Raw genomic sequence first — 27177 nt, 5'->3', positions numbered from 1 at the left:
CCCCTGTTAGTTGATCACATGTGATTGGTGTATTAACTCCAGGTTGCCTAATCGTTGGGCTTGTATCCACATAGTTCACTATATTCAGAAAGCCACAACAAGTTTTGTCCAGATTCTAAACATGTCCTTGCTATAGATTTCCAGTCACTAGGGGTTAAAATTTCATAAGCCAAATTCTGTAACATAAGATTCTTATCAATTCTTAACATATGATAATGTAGCCCCATAAAGAGTGCAAGCCTTTTTCAGATCTTTGATGATTTCTAGATTAAAAGGAGTGTATCTTCTCCTTTCTTGACCTGAAGAGTTAAACTGTTCAATCACAGGATACATTTCTATTCTCAAATCAGCTGTATTTTGCCCTTCCTCTTTGGCTCTAAGTAGTGCCTTTTGCAATCAAATCATAGGAGGAGGTGATTGCTGGGGAGGAAGTGCTGGTGATATCACTACCCTTCCCACTCTTCCTCTTTCCGCCACCCAGAAAGGTGAAGTTGATGTGGAAGGGTCAAGAGCCTGCTCAGATGTAGGTGTAGGTGAAGCTGGGCCTTGAGAGTGAGAATCACCACACCCTTTAAGTTCCCCATGCCCTTTGGCTATTTTATCAGTACCATCCCCCTTCTTTTTCTCTTTCTCTTTTTCCTCAAGCTTCCTTGTTTGACTGTTCTCCTTAAGGCCAATTGTATTATGTTGTATATATAGAATGTTTCCTTAGAAATTGAATCAGGACCTTTATCATTGTAATATCCACATAGATGATCTCCTACTAGCTTCCAATTATCTGCCTCTATTTCTTCTTCCTTGAAGAATCAAGGGATGTGCATTCTAATGTTTCCAACAGGCCACCAATCTGCTCCCAAGTTACAAGCAAAATTTGCCTCTTTATTAACCTAAAAATGCTTTCTATAGAGCTCCCCCAGGGTGGGGGTAGGGGTGGGGATGGGGGAGAATCTTTTCCTAATTATCTGCCCCATTTCAGCTACAAAAGGAAAGTTACTAGTTTAGTCCTTAACAAAGTAAATTCCCTGTTTCTCTATTTTAATACTTACCCTATTTTCTGGTCACAGGGACTCCTTCAGTGAAATTAGGTCCTTGGTCCACACATTGGGCACCAAATATAAAGTATGGGCTAGCTCCCTGGAGGGATTCAGAGTCAGCCAGATTCAGGATAAATCAAGGGGATTTAAGGGGAGACATGAAGGAGGCAGGCAAGCTGCCAAGAGCTTGCCAAAGATCTCTCCTGGATTCTGGAGTCCTGAGTCACCAGCCTCTCTCCTACTCATCCTGCCACCAAGTGCTTCTGGCCTCTCCCACCCTCCCCCCACTTCCAATCCTTGCCTACAATTATCTTAACACCAAACATTCAGCAAGCACCAATGGTGAGGAGAGCCAAATGACTGCTAATAGAGTCATTATCTCACATCGAATAAGTAATTAGCCTTAAGTGCTCAGTTGTCTGATTCAAGCATATCTTTTTGGATTTTCAGCCCTCTACAAGAGGTTCAATTAAAAGATTCTAAGCTCCCTTCCAGATATTTTTCTGTAATCTTATGGCCCTAAATGCAAACCCTCTGAAGAAGCAAGTTTGTCTGCCAGCCAATTTTCAAATTCCTAGGTCCATAGTGCATGGTAAGAAACAATAGTAACTTTCTAAAAGATGTCCCTTTGGGTTGCTCTTGTAGTATATGTTTCAAATGTGGTCTGTCACAGAATCACAAAATGACAAGGTCTAGAAAGTATGTAGTATTTGCATAGGCGAACCCATATTTGACCAACTATTTTCTACAGCATCCCTAAAAATAGGCTACAGGTTTTCAATGAAGGGAAAACCAATTGTTCTACAAATGGGATGGGCTATTGTTGCTCTGCAAAGAGCTGGGTAGGTCAAAAGAAGTTCCCACTGATTTGCCTCTGGGATTAGAAATTGGCTTGAGGATTTTTGAAATCACCCAGAAGGGGAAAGGATGTGTCCCCTTTCTTTAGCAAAGGGCTTGTTTCTGGGAGCTATGAAAGAGTGTAGGAGTTGGGGAGCTAGGGAGTTAAAGGTGCCATGCTCACAGGCAAACAAGTAGCAGCACAGGCAGCTGAATCAGCAAGCCTGTTTCCCTTCCATATTTAATATGAGAATTTTTGCTGTCAAAAGTCTCCTTTATTTCCATATAACCCTACAGTGTGAAAAATATCAAAAGCATATTTGGAGTCAGTATATATGTTCTCTCTCATTTCTTTCTCCAAGTATAAAACTCTGTGAGGGCAAAAATGCTCTGAAACCGGTGGGGGAGTATTAGAATCTCCAACAGTTAGTCTAAGGTGAACTTAAAAGCTTCCTCAATTAGAAGGGCTGTAGCATCTAGCTCTAAAGTAGGAAGGTCACCCCAAAAACACCAAGTTTCTTTGAAAAGTAAAAAAAAAGAGGTCTGGGATAGGGTTCAAGAACCCAAGTCAAGGCCCCTAGGGCCTGATTCTACCTTTCATCAGTTTTAGGTAAGGCTAAAGCCAGGGGAAGAGATTAGTTTAGTTTGCAGGGTTTTAACAAACTGATATGACTGTGTGAGCTAACCCAAAAAAACTATATAGCCCTGGGTGGGGGACGAAAGAGCTTTTGTGTGGCTGCAGTTAGAGAAGCTTCTCAGGTGGGGTTGCAAAGCAAGATATCATCTAACCCCATGTTGGTCATGTTCATTGGTGGATGGTTATGTTCTCCTGGATTTGCCCCTTCAAGGGCAAAAAGAAATTATGAATCTTTATGCAATGATATGCAAAGGAAAGTATCTTTAAGATCTTAGTTAGAAAACCATTATTGTGTTCCCTGGGATACCTGGATTGGGCTCATGGCTTCTACTGGCCATTTGCTCTGATTATAGAAATTTGATATAAGAGGAAAAATCAGGGACATAATTATAATAGCATCAAAACAGGTACTTTAGGCTTCAGCCTGAGAGCACATACATGACAGGATAAGGCATCCTTAGAACTGTTTGACAGCTGATCATGCAGTAATAATTACCCATCCTCAGAAATAATCAGGTGGGAAACAAAAAAAAAACAGAACTAGAAAGTATTCCACCTTAAGCAGAGGCTAAGGTTGTGTCCTTCCAGATTTTGCCCAGATAAGTCATTCACCTCGACATTTCAAGAAGACATTTCTGAGTAATTTATGGAATTTCTCTTGAATGATGGGTTACTAACAATGATCAGGCAATCAAATTCAGAACTCAAAAGAATATCAGTTATAGTCCCAAGAGATTTTATCTCTAATAGAAAATTTTACCAATGAGGGCTAGATACATTATTTTAAAAGTTTACTAGGACTTACACACATAGGGGATTTTGTTTAACATGCTTTATATGTTTAAACTTATCCTGCTGCAAAGAATCAATTATTATATAGGCTTATAAATTCTTAGTAAACGCATTCCTTGTTTAGAAACTATACATCCCAAACGAGCTCATTTCTCAGGGCTAATGACCTTGCTTACCCTGATGGTTTCAAAAAAACTGGCAAGCTTAAGGGGAGTCGACAGAACCCCTAGGGAAAGGGCTGAACTTGCTGTTGCCCACCCCAATTATTTTTAGTGTTTTCATAGGAGGAAATTCTCTGTGAAATAGGGAAAGGAGTTGCACATCTCGTACTTAGAGGTAAACTGATAAAGCTTAACATGATGACAATAATCCAAGTAACAGTTGAAAAATTTAGAATTTTTCTAATAGCCAAATAGTTTTAACTGTAATTTCTATTTCCTTAAATTAATTTCCCTTTTGTTTTAGGGAGAAAACAAGATAATCCTTAAAATTAAGATTGAACAGATTTTTTTTTAATTGACTTAACTTTAATTAATAAGATTCCCTAGATGCTGATTAAATGTCCTAAACAAACTGAACTGCAATTTGGTTATTTTTCAACCTATGCAAATCATTTCTCTTTTTCTGGTGCCAGTTTTTACTGACAGGGCCCTCAGAAGTCTGACTCTAAATAACTAGAGTTTTTTAAATACTGGCAAATTGCTTTTCTGTTTTTCTAAAGTTCTGTTAACACTATCAGTGCAAATAGATTACAATTTGCATATCTCCCTTTCGTGAGCTTTAATTAAAGCTCCTTTAAAATTGCTTTTACCATCATTAGACAAATTTCCAAATTACTTTACACACACATAGAAATTATTTATCTGTTGGTCACATTTGAAAAAAGCCTATAAAGTTATATCAAATATGAAGCAATTCTATCCAATAAAGTAAACATTCATTTTGTGCTAACATTCAGTTAGCACATTTTATGCTAAGCACTTTTGCAATTATGTGGTCTTCACAATAACAATTATTTCTCTTTACAAATCAGAAAACTGAGCAGAGATAAAACAATTTGCCATAAGTTACATAGCTAATATACATCCACAATTGAGACAGAGAATTGAGACAGAGGCTGACTAGTTTTCTCACCTCATACTGCCATGCTAGGTGGTGAAGGGGTATCCTAATTCTTCCCAGGTAGCTCCTGGATAGAACCTGCTGAAAGCTGGGGTGACTGGTGCCAGGATATCCCTTTGATAATAGCTTTAGGTGCCAGGGCTCAGGGAGTGCTGACCATTGGGCCTTACCCCCACTCCTCCAAAACTGGGTTGGGGAGGTATTTGGGCAAGGTGTACAGGTGAGTCAGAATTTGAGTTTTAATCTGATATGAGATGAGAGGGGGGCTATATCGATCCTTTTTTAGCAATCCCCACAACTAAGATACACTCAGGACCACTCCCGAGAGTGAAGTGAAGAGGATCCTTTAATATCTTCTGGGATGCTTTCCCAAAGAGCAGAAAGGGGACTCCAGACAAGATAGGAGTCAAAGATGGGTTAGCAAAAAGTTGCTATTTACCTAGTTTGGTTTTTTCTTTTCTTTCAGAATAGGGTAAATTCCTAGAATTATCCCCAATGTTTCAAGAATTTTTCTTGTAATCTTAAAAATGACTAATTGCCAAACTTTTTAATCAATACTCTCAAAACTTTAAGAATTTGCTAAGATGTTTTTTTCTCAAAACTTTGAGAATCTGTGAAGATGTTATTTTAATTTTAATCAGCTAATTTTTTGTGTAGCTTCCAGCTTGGCCAGAGCTGAAGTCCACAGGAAAAAAGTTAGGTTTTTTAAGAAATTTTCCCAGCATTCTAACTACAGCAGCATAGAGTTTTATTTTATTTGCTGGTTGTGGTTTAAATCTAGGTAATAAAAACTAGTTCACAGAACAAACATGACAAAGACTTTCTGCACAGAGACACAGAGAAAAAAATGGTATAAAGAAGACTGTCCCATCTTTGCCAAAAGCCATAAAATTTTGCCAAAAACTATCCTAATAGCATTTCTATCTTCTCTGACATCCCAGAGAAGGTAAAAAGTTGGCAAAGGTTCCCCAGAAACTTTGCCAAAAATTGCAAGAATTTCCCAGTCTCAGTGTTCTCAGGCAAGGTAACCTTGCTGAGCATGGAGCTCATGAAGACCCAGACAAGCTCTCACCCAGTATCTTCCGGTGTCCTGCTATAAGATTGTGGGATAAAAAATGGGGGCTTCCAAGAGAATTTGGCAGAGAAACAGAAGTAAGGAGACACTTTTATCCAGCTTTCTGTCATTGACATGCTAATTCTATGGCCCAGAGGAGTCTTCTCCTGAATTTGGTTATCACAGACCAAATTATTAGTCAGCAAGGAATTGAGGAGTGGTCTATTCAGAATCAGACAGATTCTCACAACAATAGCATTCCTAAACTGGGGGTGGAGAGGGGAGGGAAGAGGGGAGGGAAGCCAGAGGACTTTGGAATCAGAATCCCAGAAGAGAAGCCCCGCCAAAATCCCTGCTATATTTCCCTAGAAACTATACTCCTTCACTTCTAGCACATAAGGTAAATCCCCTGTAGTGAACTTGAAGAGAATGTGGATAAAAGTCATACAAGATGCTTAGGCATTAGATGCATTGTAATCAACATTATTGGAAGGAAGTCCACAAAATAGTGAAATCACAAATTCTTTTTAATATGTTAGTATTTCTGGAGAGCAATATGATTAGACCTCTGTTAGGGAGATAATTTTTGTGGCTTCATGGAGGAATTTTTGTGTAGGAAAAAAGACTCAAGAATTAGATAAATAGGTGGATGGTTAGGATACTGACATAGAACATCTCAAATTTGCTAGAGTTTTTGCTTTTTTTTTTTTTTTTTTTTTCAGGAACCCTTGATAACCTAAACCTGCATCATCTATATCGTAATTGTAAATGTCCATCTTAAGGTCTACTCTATTTGGGGAAATGTCACATTGCATCACTCCAAACAAAGTCAAGGCCACTCTTTCCAAAGTTCAATCTATCTCTTATTCTCTTAATCCTTAACAAATCCCAAGTCACCTTTCAGTATCTCTAAATCCCAAATTCCAACATTTATTCTCTTCCTCCTCCTCCACCCCCCATTATCCTTATCCCTGACTTCTTCCTTTCTAGGCAGTAAATCTAAGGCCAGAGGATAGAGATGATGAAGGACTTTCCTTGGAGAAAAGAAATCAGGGGAAAGTGGAGAGGGAAACCAAAGGAGGTACCACTTTGATTCAGGGGGAAAATTTTGGCAGCTTTTAAATGCCCATACCCTTCTGTTATCTCCCTTCTGCTCCCAACTCTGAGGGAATGGTTCTTTAGAAAGAAGGGAATTTTTCTCTCTCCAACCACTTACCTACTATGACAGTAGCAATAAGGCAATCATTTAGATAAAGGTAGCAGAGTAAAACATTCAGACAGACAAAGATACAGATAGGCAGTCACTTGAGGGAAAAAACCAGATTTGAGAATTCCATGGCCAGGGATATGCTCATAATAGGTCATTTTTGGAGTAAGCATATATACCTTAGAGAGTGCAAACACCACAAATTAGGACTAGATTAAGGGAAGTAATAGGAGGGAGAATTAATATTATGCTGATTAAACTGAAAAGTGTGTTTTGCCAAAAGAATTGGTTGTTAAACATTTACCTCTGCATTATAGTGGGTACCCCGCTCTTTAACTCCAACATAGCAACTGTCTACAGGGGAACCATCTCTCTCTCTCTCCAGTCTCTTTCTCTGTCTCTTTTGCTCTCTCTTTCTCTCTGTGTGTCTCTCCCTCCCTCCCTCTTTCCTTCTTTTTCTCCCTTCCCCTTCCTCTCTTCTTCTTCCTTCCTCTCTCCTCCATCTCTCTCTCTCTCCTCTTCATTTCCATATCCCTTTTTGTTTTTCCCTTTCCCTCCCTCTCCCTCTGCTCCATCCCCATTACCCTTTAAACCCCACCTCTTTCTTCCTCTATCCTCTCCCCTCTTTCCTTCACCCCCCAAACCCTTTACGTCTCTCTCTCCTTTCTCCTCGACATATTCTGCCTCACTCTCCATTACCCTACACCTTTTTCTCTCACTGCAGGATGCTGCCTGACTCTGAGTGGCTATCTCATCAGCTGGGACTTAAAGGACTGGGATCTGGAGGTTCCTTGGTTTTGCTACTGCTCTTCCTGGCCCTAAGCACTTGGATGATGTTTCAGATTCTTGTCTTTGTCCATAAATACTATATCAACTGCCAGCAACTTCGATGCTTCCCCCAGCCTCCTCTTCAGAACTGGTTCTTTGGCCACCTGGGGCTGGTAAGTAGAGTTACATAGATCAAGGGATGAGGAATCAAATTGCTATACCATCCAACCTTTTATCTCTCCTGGTTTGTTTAATAATATAATATAATATTGTTTGTTAAATAATATATACCCATTCAGAGCCTTAGTACAAAAATGGATTTTATCTCACTGTCTCAATGATACCAATAAAGTTAATTTTTTCTCCTTCTAGTAGAACCTGTAGTTCCAATTGCTTATTGGCCAGTCCTAGGCATTTTTAAATAAACATGGCCCATTTCTTGACTTTAAAAATCAAATGAGAGAATTCAGGGGAAAATTTAAGAAAAAATATGAGAGCAGTCCAAGAAAATAAAGAAAATTATGAAAAGAAAATCAACCAATTTGAAATAGATGGTCAAAAACTTGAGGATGAAAATGATTCCTTGAAAACTGGAATTGGGCAAAAGGAAGATAATCACATTCTGAAACAAGACAAAGGAATTGCAGTTATGAACAAAAGTAACTTACCCAGCAAAGTTAACAATAATCCTGAATGGAAAAAATGGATATTTAATGAATGGAAAGACTTTCAGGTATTTGTGATAAAAACTATAGAACTTAAGGGAAAATCAGACATTTCCAGAAGAAATATAAAGTAAATATTAAATACGAAGTATAAGATCAACTTGTTTCCTTCTTATATGTGAAAATATTATCAAAATTCTTATGCCTATCATCACTTTTTGAAAAAAAAAATCTTGGGCAGAGCTGTATATGATGAGGTTATCCTTAAAAAAAAAAAAAAAAAATACTGTGTAAGGAGACAGGGGAAAAAAAAGTAATTATCTCATACAAATGAAGCATAAAAGAAAAAATTGATGCCGAAGAAGTGGGAGGAGAGAAGGTAGTGATGGAACTTTACTTTCATCAGAAATGTGTTAAAAATGGAATAACATATATATCTAGAAAGACACAAATGTCTTCTAAATACAGAAAAAAAATAAAAGGGCAAGAGAATACGGCAAGGGGTGAGAATAAAGGATGTATTCTTGGAGGGGTAAGTAGGAATAAAATAATGAGTAGTATTTATTATATGGGTTTTCTTGAAATGGAAATTTAGAATTTTAAATTGGATCCTCTCTTATGATCTGCTGTGTACTTGGCAATGTGTTTTTTCTCATTTTGTATTTGTTTGAAATAAAAAATAAAATCTATTTTGAAAAGTAGAAAATTGAAAGTAAATCCTTAGAACACTCATCAATTATTCACCCAGTTCCAATCCAGTTTATGTACAGAAATGTAGAACACAATTACTGAAAATTGGAAGATACCTTAGAGATCTTTCAGTCTAATTCATTAATTTTGGAAATGAAGAAATTAAATCCAAAAAAAAATCAATGACTTGCCCAACATCACAAAGAAGTGGACCCTAGATTCAAGCCCAAATCATTTTAATGCAAATCATGTACTTTTTTTATTATACAAAGCTCTCTCCAAGGATATAATGAGAGATATTCTCAGGTGCCTCCCTGAAATTCAGATGCATGTTTTTTTTCGGCCATTCCATTGCTCTATCAGATTTTTGATTCTTTCAAAAAAAAATGTAGCATAGCTCTGGGATTCTGTCTCCCAACCTTTCACTTGAACTGGCATATTGAATGCCCATAGAGTAGTTATCTCTTCTTCCTTAGGGGTTCTAGAGGACCCAGTAAGGCTGAGAGAGATATGTAATGCTAATATATAATGCCCCCATCACTATAAGGTCCCCAGTGATCATCCATTAATATCAAGTGATCAAAATTAATCTTTAAAAATGAATATTTCCTTAAGAAGGTAATGAGAACAGTTGGTAGAAAAAAAATTCCCTGCAAAAGTTTGTGAACACACTCTTATAAGTACACATATTGTCTAGGAAAAAAAAACATGGGTGCTCACTTAGACAAGATGTGTGATACCCACCTCCTAAAGTCCTTTTTTCTTTTCATAGAGTTGATCAGTCAATAAAGATTTATTAAGTAAGTATCTAGTATTTTAAGGCATTAGAAATAAAAAAAGAAAGGTAAAAGACAATCCTTACTTTCAAGGAGTTCAAACTAATGGAGGAAATAATACACAAATATATACAAATAAGCTATACAAAAGATAAATGGAAGATAATCGGGGGGGGGGGCATTATTATTAAAGGGAAATCAAGAAAGGCTTCTTGGAGGAGGTGGGATTTTAGCTAGGACTTGAACAAAGCCAGGGCTGCCAGAAGGTAGAGGCTAGGAGGGAGAAAATTTTCAGGCTTGAAGAACAGCCAGGGAAAACTGAATTGGGTAATGGAATATCTTGTGGGGAGAATAGCAAAAAGACTAGTATCACTAGATCTTAGAGTATATAAGTGAGAAAGGTGAGTGTAAGGTGTAAGAAGATAAGGAATGTAGTAAGGTAGCTTGAAAAGGATTTGAAGCCTCGATAGAAGAGATTATATTTTATTCTAAGGGTGAGAATGAGCTGCTTGAGTTTATTGAGTAAGGAAGTGACATGCTCAGTTCTGCAATTTAGAAAGATTACTTTGACAATTGAATGAAGAATAGACTGACATGTGGATAGATATGTGAGGGAGACCAATCAATAAGCTATATTAGTGGTTCAAACTTTAAATGATAAAGATATGCACCAAGGCTGTAGCAATGTCAGAGGAGAAAAGGTCTTTTATACAAGAGATGTTCTATAAAACCAACAGGGTGTGGTAACAAATTTAATAGTGGGTAAGAGAGAGTAAAAAGTTGAGGATGATGCTTAGATTTTGATTGTGGGTGACTAAGAGTATGATAGTGTCCTCAGTAGTAAAAGGGAAGTTTGGAAGTAGAAGATTTTGAGAAAAGATATGATGAATTCAATTTGTATATGCGAAGATTCCAATAGGTAGCTGCAGATGTGACCCTGTCAGTAGAGAGGTTAGGGTTCACAAAGTTCCCCTTAGCCACAATGACATTTTCTTCTAGTCTCCTTGTAGCATCCTAAATCTACCTTTTCTTAGCATATTTAGCTTGTGCTCAGCTTCCAATATGTTGTTTTGTTCATCCTTTACTTCCAAAGAGGACCAATGACATCACAGGAGTTGTGTATGTGAGGCTAGTGACTGCCTCTTCTAGAGTCATCAGTCTAGTGGCAGGACAAAAATCAAGGCTTGGGATGTGGTAGATGACCTTGGCATCTTTGTTGTCTGACCAAGTTCTAAATGCTCCACAGCGCCTGCTTTAATAGCCTTCAAGGCTGTTGGAAAAAATTTTTCTCATCCATCCATTCTGTGAGGGGAAGTCTCCCTAACTCTCCCTAACTCATTAATATATCTGAGATCTGCTGGTTGCCCTCAACCTAGTTTAGCTCATCTATTGTGACAGTTTTACTGGGTGTAGCTGCTATACGTTATAGCTTCTTGAGTGTTGGGTGGACAAATGAACAGCCTTGAATATAGCTCAGCAAGCCCTCATTACCAGTGGTGCTAGTTCCCCCTGAAAACTCCATATGCCCCTCCTAACACCTACTTGAGCTTAATCTAAAAGAGAACAGAGACAAAAGGAATAGAAAGGAGAATTTTGTAGCACTAGGTAATATAAGCCACAGAGAGGTCCCAAAGGGATGGAGATAGAGCAAGGAGGCTTTGTAAGCCTGAGAAAAGCAGACACCTGGAGGTTAGGGGGATAGGAAGTGGATTCCGAAATATGTTTAACTAATCCTAAATGGCAGTATAAATTTTGTCTCAGTTTGTCCCATTTAAGACATACAGAAGAGTGCCATAGACAAAATTTACATCATCATATGATGAATTTAGTAATTTTTCAGTCATGTCCAACTCTTCAATTGGATTTTCTTGACAAAAAAAAAAAAAAATACTAGAGTAGTTTATCATTTCCTTCTCCAATTCATTTTACATATGATGAAAGTGAAACAAACAGCTAGTAAGCATCTAAGGTCAGATTTGAATTCAAAAAGATGAATCTTCCTGACTCCAGATTAAGTATTCTATTCATTGTGCAAATAAATGCAACAAAAATGATTGTATGATAGATAGCATTATACAATTCTCAGAGTCATAGAATTCTAAGAGATCATAAGAGATCATTTAATCCAACTCTCTCATTTTATAAATGAGGATGGTAAGAGCAGAGGTAAGTAGTATTACAGTCCGTATTCGAAACTCTTGATTCTAAATTCAGGGTTCTTTCTTACAATTTCACCAGCTAAAAATTTTCCCTTTGGCAAAATGTCATCCCAGGTACAACTAATATCTGCTCTACCCATGAAAAAATTGGAACTACAAAAGGTCCCTTTAAACATCAAAGGGATGTTATATATAGCCTGAGCCTTTGAGAATAGCCTAGGGGAGGAGGAGAAATTCTCTGTTCTCCTGCTGATATGTACATATCTGATATGGAGGGGAAAGTCATCTTAGGAAAAACTTGAGATGGTGTTCAGTCTGACATAGGAGGGCCTACGCTCTTTCTAGAGAGTTTTCTTCTGGATCTGCAGAGCTTCCAATACAGACTTAGCTTTTCTCAAGGTACTTCAAGGATGCCAATGAGGAGTCAAATTCTTTCAGAGTTCATAAAAGCATCCTCTGATGGGTGAGGGTCACAGAGAGAGGTTTTCTCCTCTCCCAAAAGTGATTCCCTTTTTAAGAGATTTGTTAGAAGTTTTTTCTCCTCTAAGCTGTTAGACACTGAAGTCCAAGGCAAAAAGGAAGTTGACTCTGAACTCAGCCTACTTCCCCTATCTAAACTGATATTGTCCTTAACCTGAAGCAGGCATCAGGTGAGAGTACTGAGTGTCTTAAGCAACATGTAACTAGGAAAAAATAAGATAATAAATAATAGCTAAGAGGGAATCAAACATATATAGTCAAGCAAAATCAAGTCCCCCCCCCCCAATTATTTCTCATTTTCCCTCAGTTACATGTAAAAAATTTTTAAACATTTTTTAATTGTGTTTTAATTTTAGAATCTCTTCCTTCTTCTCTCCCTATATTTTTATTTAGATGGCATATGTGGTTTTGAAAAATATTTCATTGCCCCCCCCCAAAAAAAAACTCAAGCAAAATAAAATAAAATAATTAGGCTTCCATTTGTGTTCTGACACAATCAGTAGCTTCTCTGGTGATGGTTCACATTTTTCACCATTAGTCCTTCAGAGTTGTCTTGGATCATTGCACTGCTGAGAATAGCCAAGTCATTTCACAGATTCAGTATCTTACAATATTGCTATTACTTTTCACTTTGCATTAGTTTATGGAAGTCTTTCCAGGTTTTTTTCTAAGAGCATCCTGCTCATCAACTCTTATAACATAATAGGATTCCATATAATAACATAACACAGTTTATTCAGCCATTCCTCAATTGAGGAACATCCCCTCAATTTTCAATTCTTTGCCCCCAGAAAAAAAGTTGCTATCCATATTTTTGTACATATGGGTTCTTTTTCTTTTTTATCTCTTTTGGAATACAGACCTAATAGTGATATTGCTAGTTCAAAGGATGTGTATGTTTTGGACATAGTTCCAAATTGCTCCACAGAATGGTTGAAGCAGGTCACTCTTCCATCAACAATGCATTAATGTCTCATATTTCCCACTTTCCCTCCAACATTTGTCATTTTCCTTTTCTGTCAGACTATATATGTTTGTAATTGGAATTTGTTTTTTCTTTTTTTCTCATTATGGGATGAGAAAGAGAGAAAGCAGATTTTTCACTAATTGAAAAAAAATTTTTTTAATCACATATTAACTCCACTAATAATTACTTATGGGACCTCAACATTTACAGCATGTTTATCAATGTAATATGTTTAAATGTCCCTGAGGTTGCTAAAATATAGGTATAAGCATCATAATTCCAGCTAAAATAAATATTTTCTTGAGGAACTTTTACTTACTTTTAAATTTTCTGTCTTGGTCAGAATGAATCTTAAAGGTAAATCTTTATGCAGAAAAAAAACACTTTTCTCACAAAACTAGGTACTTTCTGGTTCCCAGTTGAGTCTCCATGTTCATATCTGGTGAAAGTCTAAGTTATTATTCTGATCTGACTTATATTCTTATATTTTCCTATCAGAAATAGAAAGCCAATATAGATAAGACCACAAGGCTTGTTAGAACTTATTCTCTAAAGCTGCAGTGCGAGTTAGGCAAAATTAGTAGGATCAGTTTGCTTTCATCTTAGTCCAATAAAATTTATTTCTTAAGATTCTCTCTTGCCCTGAATGACAATGTCAGAGGAACAAAATTCCAAACCAAATAAAGGTACCACAGCCTACCATTACCATGTGTATATGGCATATTTGATTCCAGGTAATCGTGAAATGTTTTGATAGCAATGTTAAGTCATGGTACCAAGCATGGGATCATTTACAATTAAATCTAAAACTCCATTCCATAGCTCTAACTTTGGCTTCTAATGTCCAACTTCATAACACGATGATACCCTTTGGGGAATGAATGAAGCTTGGGTTCCCTGGGTTCACTTCTTTGGTTTTTTGTCTGCATCTTTTCTTATGATCTTTCATCAACTATTTGCCCTTGCTTTCAGACAATGAAAAAGAAATGAAGGTGACTCAGCCTTCTGTCTTGTTCACAGATTGATCCTACTGAGGAAGGCCTGATTCGTACTATCCAGTTAGTGAATACTTTCAAGAAAATATTTCTAATGTGGATGGGGCCTTTCTACCCATTGGTTATACTCTGCCACCCTGATTATATCCAACCTCTTACTTCAGCCTCAGGTAATCCCAAGGTTCATAGTTATTATAGCACATCTAACCTAGTCTATCCATTCCCTTCAAATACTTCTTTCATGAGAAACAGCTCCTTCTCAGTCATCTAGATCTTTCTTAGTCCTATAGATTATTGCCTTTCAACAAGGCCTTCAAGTCCCTCAGGATCAGAAATTCCATTCTCCATACTCAGCTTTCCCTATCTCAATAATCTAGTTAAATAACTATTTACTAAGTATTTACCCTGGTCATGTATTTGCATCTCTGTGTGTATCTGTGTTCCTTTGTTTCTGAATGTCTCTTTGATTTATTTCTTAGCAATCTTTACCTTCATTTTCCTTATTCATTATCCTCCTGTTCATATCCCATAATTTCAATTTTCCCAACCCAAATGAACCACAAAGGCTCTCTGAGACTCTGTGGTTTGGTAAGAAGAGATGAGGGGAGAGAAGAAAGGAAATAAAGGTCAGTTTTTATTGTTAGACTAGATGTGGGCTATATTCTAGAATATCTCTCTGTGTTCTGGCCTAGGAGGGATGCTAGAGGCCATTGTCTAGTCCTGCCCAGTGGCAGGAAAGCATGTGTTATATGAATGTTATGTAGCAGGTGGGTAAAATAGGATAGTAGCAGCTGGGAGAAGCATAGTCTACACCATCCCCAAAGATATCCTTTTTGTCTAAGAAATATTTGTGAAAGTTGAATAGAAACATTTTCTGATATGTTAATGGAGATTGATCTCTGCCTTCCGTGGTTGAGATAGGGGGTAATAGAACAGGATCCCTCAGATTGTAGAGAGAGGGGAAAATGTATTAGTAACTTTGTTTACTTGGACAATTTTGTTTTGGAGACACAAATATTGAGGGCTTGTCTGCATCAAGCACATTATCACTATGTGATTGCGTTTGGATAGGGCTGGTAATGCTTCAAAGATGGGGAAGACAATACTCAATCCTTCTTAGCACCTCCCTTTAGGATATAATAAGAGAGAACTCATCTTAAAATAAAGCTTCTGCTATTTATTGCTTGTGTGATGTAGGGCAAATCATTCAATCTTTTCTGGGCCATCCTCTATTGAAAAACTAGACAAAATCTGTTTGGTCTTGTCTTGCTCTAACTGTCAATAATTCTCTGGTGGATGTTGTGGGTGAGCCAAAATCTTTGGATAGGTCTGGGAAGGAGATGGGTGGGGACAGAGAAAAAAATTCATTTCAGGATAGCTGGATTTCATTTGCCAACTAATTCTCCTAGAAATGTAATTGAATTCAATAAATGTTTATTATCTTGATTTATGCTTATCCCCTTACTATGTCCTATAAATTCAAAAGTTTGGACTCTTTGAAATTTAAAATTAATATCTCCCTTTATCATTTTAAAAAACCTTTATTGATACCTTAAGTCTACATATTACAGTCCTTTTTGGATAATTTTGGTCCTCTGTCTTTCCTTTTCCCACTGATCTCTCCCTTGTATGAATGAAAAAGAGGCTAAAGCCATCTATGAAGAGACTAGATCTGATGATATTTTCAGTACTCTGCCTCTTATAAAGAAAATTGAGTTATGTTTCATTATTTATTTTCCTGGACCAAGACTTCCTATTATGATTATTCAGAATGTCTTTTTAATATTTTTTTTCACCTACATTATTCTAATCCTTGGGTATAGATTGTTCTTCTTTTTCTGGTTATTTTGCTCAGTGCCAAAAAAAGTGGTACATTCTCTGCCTCACATTCATCATGATACTAATCAATTGCATGTATATACCACAGTTTGTTACACTATTGCCCAAATAATGATTATACATTTTGTTTCCAGTTCTTTGTTACCATAAAAAATAGCAAGGCTATGAATATTTGGGTATATAGAAAGGAAGAAAAGAAATATTTATTAAGTACTTACTATGTGCCAGGAAAATGTGTTAAGTACTTTTACCAATAATATCTCATTTGATCTTTACAACAGCCCTGGGAGGTAGGTGTTATCACAATTATTATTTTACAGTTGAGGAAACTGAGGCAGATGTTATGTGACTTGCCAAGGATTATGAAGCTAATGTCTGAGATCACATTTGAACTTGGGACTTCCTGACTACAGGCTAAGAGTTCTATCCACTGTACCCAACACCTGGCTGCCTCCCAGTGAGGAATGCTCCACATTCCTCAGTGGGGAATGTTTCTTACTTTCATCTATATCTCAATTGGGACTTTATGATAAAGAGAAGCATTTCAAAAATAAGGATTCGACATCTTAATAGAATGTAATCCAGTAGTCTATAATTTTCTTAAATTTAAGGACTATTTTTCTTTTTATTTTTCCAATGTCTAGCATAGTAGCTTGCACATAGTAAGTATTCAGGAAATATTTGTTAAATTGAATTGGGTTGGGTCAACAAAAGATTAGGGAACAAGTTTGGTTGAAATTAGAATGCAATATGGAGAATGACTATAAATCAACACATGCTATATTCATTTTTTTCTCGATTTTTCTTGTTTTTTTTCCTTGTGTTTTTCCTCTCTTGTTTTGATTTTTCTCTCCCAACATGATTCATAAAGAAATGTGCATTTAAAAATCAATGTACATGTACCAGAAAAAAATAAAACAATTTTTAAAAAGAAAGAAACTAGAGTGTAGTGGAGTGAGTATGGCAAATTTTGGCTTGATAGGAAAGAGGGATAGACAAGAAAGGCTCTGGCCCATCTGACAAGTATGATAATGATAATTATAATAACAAACATTATATGACTCTATGTACCAGATACTGTGCTAAGTACTTTCATTTCATCTTCACCACTCAGAAAAATTGGTACTATTATTATCCCCATTTTACAGATGAGGGAACTGAGTCAAACAGAACAAGTGACTTGCCTGGGTCATAAAACTAATAAGTGCCTGAGATTAGATTTGAACTCAGATCTGTTTGACTCTAGGCCCAGCACTCAATCCACTGCCCAACCTAGCTATCCTCAGGTATGTGAAACGTGTTTGTTTGTTTGTTTTGGGGGGTAGTGCCTTGATTATATTTGTTGAGGGATTGGGTGGTATATAGAGTCGTGTCTAGGATGAGAATATTAACTTTTTGGTGTGTGGAACAAAGTTTTGGTGAAGCCAAAGTGATTTTGGGGAATTTGTCTGGCTACATGTCTAAGCTGTGTCTGGCCAGAACATTAAGTTATGTCCAGGACAAGTCAGGGTCATGCTTAGAGCTGTATAAAGCCATGTTTAACATGTCTAAGACCATGATTAGGGGATATTAGGGGCCATGTCTAGAATACTTCTGGGACCATTTCTGAATCTCTACAGGGACATAGCTGGACTAAGTGGCTTTTTGGCCTAAATGAGCTGTAATGGTTACATGTTTAAAGTCATATCTAGTTTGTCTGGATTATATCTAGGTTACATACAAGATCTTCTCTGGACTCTAAGTAGGTTCATTTTTTAAGGTTATATAGAAGGCCTAGAATGTATGTCTTGGACAGTAATCCATATCATATCTAAAAGGTGTCTAGGTAATATCTGAGTGGAGGTGTCTGAATCCTGAAGAAGTTCTGGGATGATGAATTAGGAGCCAGGCTTAGTCATTTCTGGGAGCCATCTAATTCATATCTTAGCTGACTTCAGTTTTTCACTTAAACATCCTCATGTTCTATGTAAATATCTTTAAACAATATGCAAACATTACAGACATGACCCTGAAGGGAAGTCTTAGACATAGTTAAATTATGTATGGATTCCCGAAGGATACTAGGAGAAATTGAACCATGTACAAACTGGGTATTTTCTATGTTATCTCAGCTATGTCCATGGCAGCAGGGTTCTGAGTATTTGTGAAAGTTATTTGGATTCTGTTGAATTAATGTTATTTAGAATCATATCTGGGAGTTTTCTGTTGCCTTGTCTGGTCAATGTCTGAAATTAAATTTTAAATTGTCTGGGAGGTATTCCAGTAATTTCTAGATGATGCATGGAGTTATGTCTGGGGCCATGACTGTACTGAGAATTATAGATCTACATCTAACCTGTATCTGGTAAGGATCTAGGACCATGTCTGGGACATAACTGAGATTGTGTCTGCAATGTTCTTGGATCAAATCTTGGGTTCTCTATGGTCTGTAGACATCTAATACATCAGGGAATATCTGATTTGTGTCCCATCCCCACTCTTTTGTTCCTGTCTCCATCCCATAAAAGTCTCACTTTCTCTTTTTCTATCCTGTTCTCTTCTATTCCCCTCTTTCTCTTAATGCCAGCTATGCTAGGATTGGAAATAGGTTGTTCAGGCTAAGGCAGATGACAAAATGAAGGAATTTCTATTCCCTATGTACCAGTGTAATAATTTGGGACTCTGTTATATGGTTTGTTCTCACCTTGCCTTTCTCTTACTATGTGGTCAGGTCACGTCCTTGAAAAAATTTTCTCTTTCAACAGTCTACATTGCACCCAAGGATAAGCTTTTCTATGGATTTTTGAAGCCTTGGTTGGGTAAGTCATAGGTGGGACCAATAATTATCACCAGAAAGTGGGCATGAGACCTAAGGGAAAGGTACTCGACATTCCCTTACCCTAAGATGCTGGAGAATGAATGTTTGTGGACTGAATGATAGAAACCTGGATGTAGATAGAAACTAGGATTGAGGGCTAGGGTTATGGACTCAGGGTCAGCAGAGATCTAGAATGAGGGCCAGGTAACTAGCACTGTGGTCTGGGTGGAGTTAAGTTCTAGGTGATTGAAGAATAGAAGATTAGACCTGAATTTCTACCATATTCTCTTCCCAGGGGATGGGCTACTGCTGAGTGAAGGGGACAAATGGAAACGACACCGGCACCTACTGACCCCAGCTTTTCATTTTGACATCCTCAAATCTTATGTAAAGATCTTCAGCCAGTCTACAAACATCATGCATGTGAGCCTGGAAGAGCCACAGGAGGCGGGTAGAGAAAATGGCATCAAGGCCAAAGCCCACACTAAATATATTTCCTGCTAGACCACCCTACATAAGGTATAATCAGTTACTTGACTACCTCCTCATATATCACCCCTTTGCAGTCAAATTCCTAGGGGAAAAACTGTCAATACTCATTGCCTCCCCTTCCTCTTGTCTCACTAACATTTGGATCCCTTGAAGTCTGGCTTCTGTCCTCATCACAACATGAAACTGCTCAATCAAAGTTATCAATAATTTTCAGTATTCTTAATTATCTTGGGAAGAACAATTTTGATTGAGCAATGAGATCAGAAATCATTTGCAAGGGGTTGAAAAATGAGAAGAGAGGAAGTAGAGGCAACAAGATGGATAGTTTTCTTTCTAGGAATTTAACCGTGAAAAAACAAAATCTAAGATGTAGAGCAAATAGATTGAGGGAATATCTCTGCACAGACTATATTTTATGCAGAGAATTTACTTTTTCTTTACGTCCTTCACCTCTGAGAATTCCGTGTTTCCTTCAAACTTCAGTTCAAGTATCATATACTATACTTGGATTTTCCTCTTTCCTCCAGTTATTGATTCTCCAGCCCCCACAAAGAAAACTATCTTGTGTTTATTTTATATGTCTTTCTATGAGGATGCTAAATCAAATTTAATAAGGTTCTGCACTTGGAGTCAGGAAGAGCCAAGTTTAAATCCAGTCTCATACACTTGATAACTGTGTGCCTCTGGACAAGTTAGATAACACCTGTCAAGCTCAATTTTCCCATCTATAAAATAGAATAATAATAATACCTACCTCCCAGTGTTGTTGCCAAATCTTAAAATGTCATATAAATATAATTATTACTAACATTATATGACAGCAATGGCAACACAAAGTTTGGAGTGAATCAGTGACAAAAATGGAACAAGATTTTAGTAAATCCTGACAAGATTTGGTTAACAGGTCATGATTCTTTCCCAAAAGAGATTTCCTATTGTGGTCTATAGCCCTGTACTGCTCCCCATAACAAAGTCCCTCATTTCCCTGTCTGTAGTTATAGAGGTTGGAACCCATGTGACAGCCTACAATCTGTTTCTTTTACTTGACCAGGAGAAATGGAAGCATCTGTGTGCTAGAAGCAGCAACCATTTGGACATGTTCAAGCACATCAGCCTCATGACCTTGGATAGCCTTCAGAAATGCATCTTTAGTTATAACAGTGATTGTCAGGAGTGAGTCACTATCCGGTCCTTGGCTTTGGAACCTCAAGAGTTATAGATGGCATTGCACCTGGGAAAAGGGAAATAAATACCCTAGATATGTCACAGAAGAGTCTGGGATAGTCTAGGAGGAGAACTGATTTGACATTAATAGGAAAATGAATCACCATTAACAGTGATGTGTAGCTTTGATTCTCCAGTTCCTTACTGGAGTTTCAGGGAGCCACTATCCTTTCACCCCTTTATTAGAGGATGTCATTCTGCTTTCAACAGCTCCCAGACCAGGCTTTTAAATGAGAGCAACAGACAGTATTTCACTATCCATTATTTACAATTCAAGAAATTTCAGCAAAAGGATAGATGTAATATAACTGCATTGTATTATTGATGTGAATTATTGGCATCCCCCAGTGGGAGCTCCAAGACAGGAGATAATTTTATCTTCCCCCCCCCCTCAGAATTTCAAAGATTGTTCTTGCCTTCCCATCACCACAGTTCAAAGTGCTCTACCCTTTTTGTTATCACAATAATGACCAAGGCTCTAGGCAGAGTCTGACCCCTTAAGAATCTTCCTGATTTTCTCTGGGCAGCAAGAGCAACCAGGCAAAAGGTCCTGTCCACTTCTCAAAATCATGAGCAGCATAATCAATCAAGATAAAATCCTTCTAGTTCTTACTCTGAGACAGCTTTGGTATAGACATAATTCTTGCCTTTGAAAAATTTCCAAACTAGTGGAGGAAATAGAAAACTGGTAGAACATTATAGTTATTATAGAACATACAGAATGTATGCTTTAGACACCAGGGCTTTTAGGAAGTCAGAAAAAGAGTTCACTATGTACTGGGAGATCAGGGAGGGATAGATGGGATGCCTCTGGCAGAAAGTATGATGTGACCAAAGTTTGACTACAGAATATTGTACTTACAGGCTAGTTAAGAAGCTAAGAGAGGAGCAGTTGTGCAAGTAGGTTAAATCTAGGCTCTGAAGAACCTTAAATTACAGGCTTAACAAGTTTGAGCTCTGGGCAAGTCATTCTCTGAGCCTCAAGTGTCATATTTGTTAAATGAGGATCACAGGGCCTGCCTGTGACAGAATTAGGAACAATGAATAGGAGTCATAGAGATGCAGAGATAGGCTTGATATAACGGAGGTGGGGGGAACTTAAATAATGAAAGCTATCTCAAAGTGGAACATGCTGCCCAGAAAAGTAGCAGCTCTCTCTTCACTGGATATCCTCAAGCAGGACCTGAGGCACACATGAGGGAATTCCCAATAAGATAAAACTCAGATTAGGTACCTTCTGGGGTTTTTTTTACACAGATTCTATGACATAATGGAAGAAAAGTAATCAGAATTTATTGGGGCTTAGTAGGAAGAAGGAATAGGGATGGCTAACTGGAAAGAGGTCATGTCAGTGATGAAAACAGGCAAGTTTGTGTGGCCAGTTGGGTTGAAAGGGCATTGAAGAGCTTAATCTAGGTTATTTGAAGTCTACAGGGTCAGAGTTCTCTCCCTCCCTGGTTTAGCCCTTTACTCTGTCCCCTATACTTTGGACAGGAAGCCAAATTCCTACATCTCAGCCATTCTGGAATTGAGTGCCCTGGTGGCAAACCGCAACAAGCATCTACTCTTATACTGGAATGGCTTATACTACCTCACCAGCCAGGGGAGGCACTTCTCCAGGGCCTGTCGCTTGGTACATGACTTCTCAGAAGCTGTCATCCAGGCCCGGCGCCATATCCTTGACACATATGGTCCTGAAGCTTATTTCAGTGACAAAGGCAAAGGCAAGATCATGGATTTCATAGATATTCTGCTGCTAGCCAAGGTTAGTATCAGTGGTGGTGGTGGGGAGGGGTGGACGGGGGAGGTGGAAAAGCAGAAAGTATTCAGGGAACCTTGGGAGGTTCAGGGGAGTTGGAAAGTCATTCTTAATATATACATCAGACTTGAATGGGAGTAGGGAAGATATTCATAGCCAAGTTTTATGAAACCTGGAGCCCAGCACAACATGATGAGCATTCTGCACCCACAATGGGAGCTAAACTTAACTATCTTCATCAAACTCCAATTTTCTTTGAAGGACTCAAGCCAATGTCAAACTTAAGTGTGTACTTAGGAAAGGAGAAGGAGGAATCCTTTGCTCCTCTTCCATGATTGTAGAATAACTGCTTCTAGCCAATCATAGGTATATCAAGGAAGTACCTTGAGTTCTAGGTAAGTCTAAGGTGGTTATCTTTGTGCGGGTTCTAGGCATATTAAATATCTCTGGAATTCAAAATTCATCTAAGCATATAAGTTGTAGCTGCAGCCAAAAACCCAAGTTCTATCTCAGTTACTGAATTTAACAGATTATAATCCTTTTCATGTATATAGTGATTTATTCTTTACAAAGCTCTTCTACATAAATCAGATCTTTAAAGCTGAGACGAACATTAAGTATCATCTACTGTAGCCTCTTCTTTCTGCAAATGAGGAAAGTGAGACCCATGGAAGATAAGTAATTTTCCCAAGATAACACAGGTAGGACATAGCATAGCCAAAATGTTAACATGCCATACTCCAAGTCATCTCCATTCTTCGCATGTGTATCAAGCTCCTTTGTTCTAAGTTTGTTTTGAACAATCAAGTCCTTTGTGCTAAGCTTGTTTTGAACAATCAAGGTCCTTTGTGCTAAGCTTGTTTTGAATAATAACTATTGTTAATTCTATATATTGGGAAGGACAATCATCCCTAGTGTTCTGATTATATCTAAAAGCATCTCTATGGTTGTCTCAAGAAAATTTCCTTCTTTCAAGAAGAATGCCTAGAAGAAGCGCAATTAGTCTTTTGGATTCTAGGTATGACTAGGAATAGCTAGATGGTCCTAGGCACATCAAGGAAGTCTAGGTTACTATTAACAACCAAGGGCTGTACAAATGCTAGACAACATGGAGTAAAATATACAGGACTTATTGAAGATAGAATCATAACAATCAGAAAAAAAATTTCTAGGAGTATTTGATAGGATAGGAGGCCTGATGCTAGGTCTCTGGAAGTAGATAAAGCTCATGCTTGGGTAAGGGTTCATCCCAAATAAAAGATTCTATGATTTGGAGTATTCCAAGAAGCTCTCATTCACAACGTTTGCTTGCAGGTATATACCATAGCCTTTGAACATTCTGCGCCCTTCAGAGAATCTCTAGAGAGTAACTCTGAAAGTGCAACATGAAAGGCAATAGCTTTAGGTATATAAGTTGGTGATATATATAGAGAGAGAGAGCTGGTCTCTTCAATTCTATATATAACAAAATAATTTTTAGATTTATTAGAAGTGACTGGGGGTAGGAGGTGATACTGCTTGGGGCTCTGAGCAGAATTGTTCAAGGGAAGAGAGAACACCAAGAAGCTATAGTTTCTTGGGAACCTATTCCAGGATGAAGATGGGAAGCCTCTATCAGACAAGGACATACAAGCAGAAGCTGACACCTTTATGTTTGAAGGTAAGGAGGTAAGGGTCATATGGAAAGAGAGAGAAATGGGGTGGGAGGAGATGGTGATGAAATTTCCTATCGAGGTTTTAGCCCCAGTATCTGCCCCACTGAATATAGTTTGGATCAGAATTATTCTAGAGTGAGTTATTCTCCTAACCTGGAACTAATCAGGAAGAGGTATTCTTCCTCTCTATAGAGAAATGATGTGTATCCCCAACCACCATACTATCCCTCTGAATTCCTCTTTTCTCTCTACTCTCCCTAGGGTATGACACAACTGCAAGTGGAATCTCCTGGGTCCTCTATAACCTGGCACAGCATCAGGAACATCAGGATCATTGCCGACAGGAGATACAGGAACTCCTGAGGGGGCGTCAACCAAATGAAATTAAATGGTCAGTATGGACTGAGTCTGGGAATAAAGACCAAGATGTGTGGTAGGTTGTCCAATAGGAGTAATGAAGAAGGGAGAGGTCCCTACTCATCTTAGGTACTAAACTAAACTAAAATTAAAACATTCACAAAAGAACCACTCCAAATCCCACCTCATCTTGGCTGACACTTTAGAAGATGCTTCTTTTTCCATTGAAATTAGTCTTCCCACTCCATATACGACAGATATGAAGACATCCCCAAGCAGCTAGGATATCTATACTACCACTTTTTTTAAACTTTTCACAGATATCACTCAAGTTACAAAGCAGAAAGACTTTTATATCAAAAACAAACAACAACAACAACAACAACAAAAAAAAAAAACCAACCCTTCCCATATCGTATTTTCTTTTATTGAGCAATAATCTTATCTAGTTTTTTCAACTTCTTACTGTAAGAGACTTCAAAACCAGAATGTTAGGGTCCTAAAAACTATTCCCACCATCTTTCCTGCTGAGAATTGCAGAGTATATCTCTCCCTCTTTACCACCATGGGGATGATAAGCCTGTTATCCCTAGGGATGATCTGTCCCAGATGCCCTTCCTATCTATGTGTATCAAAGAGAGCCTGCGGTTGTACCCACCAGTTGTAACTGTCGTCCGCTGCTGCACCAAGGATATTCAGCTGCCTGATGGTCACATCATTCCAAAAGGTGCCACCTGCCATACCATAAGCGGAGGAAGTATCTTGGGATGGGGACTGGAGTTTAAGAGGGGAGGGCATAAATACACATAGCCTCTAAAACCTCTATAAGTTTTCCAATGGGATGAGGCCAACAGGAGCCAAAATGAGGAAAGTGAGGGCCATGCCTATGAATATAGGTTAAAAAGTTGAGGAAGGGTTACATCAGACATTTATTACAACAAGGGTTACAACAGACATTTATTAAGTATGTAATATCTGCCAGGAACTATGCTAAGAGCTAGCTATACAAAGAAAGGTAAAACTCCCTGCTCACAATTTAATCAGGAAGAAAACAGATAAGCAACTATGCATAAACAAGCTAACTATGATTTACCATATGACTTTGAATAAAATAAGTTCTTCTTTCCTCAATTTCTTCTTATATACCATGGGGCTAATGCTTGCAACTTACTACCTTGACATAGATTTATTATTAGAAAAGTTCCCCAATTTCACTGTAGTTGGAAAGATGTGTTCCTTATTTTGACCCAGAGTTATAAGCCAATACTCTGAAAACATTTTCCGCAAGAAACATTTTCTTCTCTCTTCCATCCTTCCATAACAGGCATTAGCTGTCTTGTCAACATCTTTGGAACCCACCACAATCCAACTGTGTGGACCAACCCTGAGGTAGCAACACCAATTCTTTCCCTCATGGATAGGGGACAGGGACATCCATCTAAGATGAACCTGAGCTCCAGCACAAGTCCTACAGTAGAAGGATCCATCTGAACATAATCCTCAAGACAGGTCTGAGGAGGGCAAAAAATACTTCATCATCTCCCTTCTCATCCCCAAGAGGATTCTGCTTTGAAGTTGCTTTTTCCCGAGAGTAGTCTATCTGCCCTGATTATGATCTCTTCCTTTAGAAGGAGTCTGTTAGTTTGGAGTAAATATGGCCTTGAACTTTCTCTTACTATTCCACCCTTGCTCCATCCTGTAGGTCTTTAACCCATACCGTTTTGACTCCAACAACTCTCAGAAGATGTCACCACTGGCATTTATGCCCTTCTCGGCTGGACCCAGGTGAGGCAATATCCTTGTTTACCAAATATCCTCTCTAAATTCTGTAGAAAATGGACTATATTACTAAATCTTAGTAGGCAGTTTTAATCCTTCATAAAATACCCATGCCTTTGACCCTGGATTCTATCTTCAGGGAATCCCCACTATACTCCAGTCCCATCCTTAATTTTGTAAGATCCTTAAATTAGGATTTGCTCAGTTCAATTCTTTTTGTACAGCAAAATAACTCTTTGGACATATATACTAATATTGCATTTAATTTATACTTTAGCATATTTAACATGTTTTGGTCAACCTGCCATCTGGGAGAGGGGGTGGGGGGAAGGAGGGGAAAAATTGGAACAAAAGGTTTGGCAATTGTCGATGCTGTAAAATTACCCATGCATATAACTTGTAAATAAAAAGCTATAATAAAAAATTTAGGATTTGCTCAAGATCTGAAGGTTGGAGAGATCTTCATCATTCTGCTTCCATTGACAGGAATTGCATTGGCAAGAATTTTGCCATGGCAGAGATGAAGGTTGTGCTGGCTCTCACCTTATTGCACTTCCGGGTCTTCTCAGATGGATACCTATCTCAAAGAAAGCCAGAACTGATCCTCAGGGCTAAAGATGGACTGTGGCTGAAGGTAGAACCAATTCTGGATCCCTCCAGCCCTGGACCACACCTGGCAAAAGTCACCCAGGAATAATGGAGAGGCATTTTCTCCTGATATGGGCATAGATAGTCATAGGATTCTGGTGACTGCCTGCTTCTCAAACCAGGACTATTTGATTGTGATTCTCCTGAATAAAATGTATCCTGTACATTGATTTTTTGTTTTTTTGTCTTTGTTCCAAGAAGGTTGGGAATAGAAACCAAGCATATGTTCCTAGCTTCAATAACTGGGAAAAACAGGAGACTAAAAAGTACATATACTTTAACCTCTACCAAATTCCTGGAATCTATAACTTTAAGCCTAAGGCTAACCAACTACAATATCTGAGGACTTACCTTAGAAGTTGGAATAAATGGCTTCTAAGGTACTTCTAACTCTTACATTATTAAATACCCTAACCAATCAGGGCTACTGACCAGGGGCATTGA

At 38.0% G+C, this 27177-nt stretch overlaps 2 protein-coding genes across 2 annotated transcripts in view; one reads left to right on the top strand and one right to left on the bottom strand.

The window, feature by feature from the left end:
- Positions 1–27177, bottom strand: part of LOC100913664 (cytochrome P450 4F3) — a 108561-nt gene that overhangs the window by 75312 nt on the left and 6072 nt on the right. The window lies entirely within an intron of this gene.
- On the top strand, positions 7409–26782 carry LOC100913398 (cytochrome P450 4F11-like). The gene is made up of 12 exons (XM_012544137.3): positions 7409–7624; positions 14209–14353; positions 18767–18820; positions 19115–19242; positions 20363–20484; positions 22030–22300; positions 23888–23954; positions 24211–24340; positions 24900–25033; positions 25631–25695; positions 26009–26091; positions 26572–26782. The coding sequence occupies exons 1-12, from the start codon at positions 7409–7411 to the stop codon at positions 26780–26782; spliced, it is 1626 nt and encodes a 541-aa protein (XP_012399591.1).

This window comes from Sarcophilus harrisii, chromosome 1 (genome assembly GCF_902635505.1).
Source record: "Sarcophilus harrisii chromosome 1, mSarHar1.11, whole genome shotgun sequence".
NCBI classification, from domain to species: Eukaryota; Metazoa; Chordata; class Mammalia; order Dasyuromorphia; family Dasyuridae; genus Sarcophilus; species Sarcophilus harrisii.
Note: the sequence above shows the minus strand (reverse complement) of the source record. Positions and strands in the feature narration are given on the sequence as shown.

Bases quoted from the DNA above. Each gene is read 5' to 3' on its own strand.
- LOC100913398 (XM_012544137.3), top strand. From the start codon at position 7,409: ATGCTGCCTGACTCTGAGTGGCTATCTCATCAGCTGGGACTTAAAGGA. The intron at 20,485-22,029 runs GTGAGTCACTAT...TACTTTGGACAG, and splicing joins TATAACAGTGATTGTCAGGA to GAAGCCAAATTCCTACATCT. The intron at 22,301-23,887 runs GTTAGTATCAGT...AACCTATTCCAG, and splicing joins ATATTCTGCTGCTAGCCAAG to GATGAAGATGGGAAGCCTCT.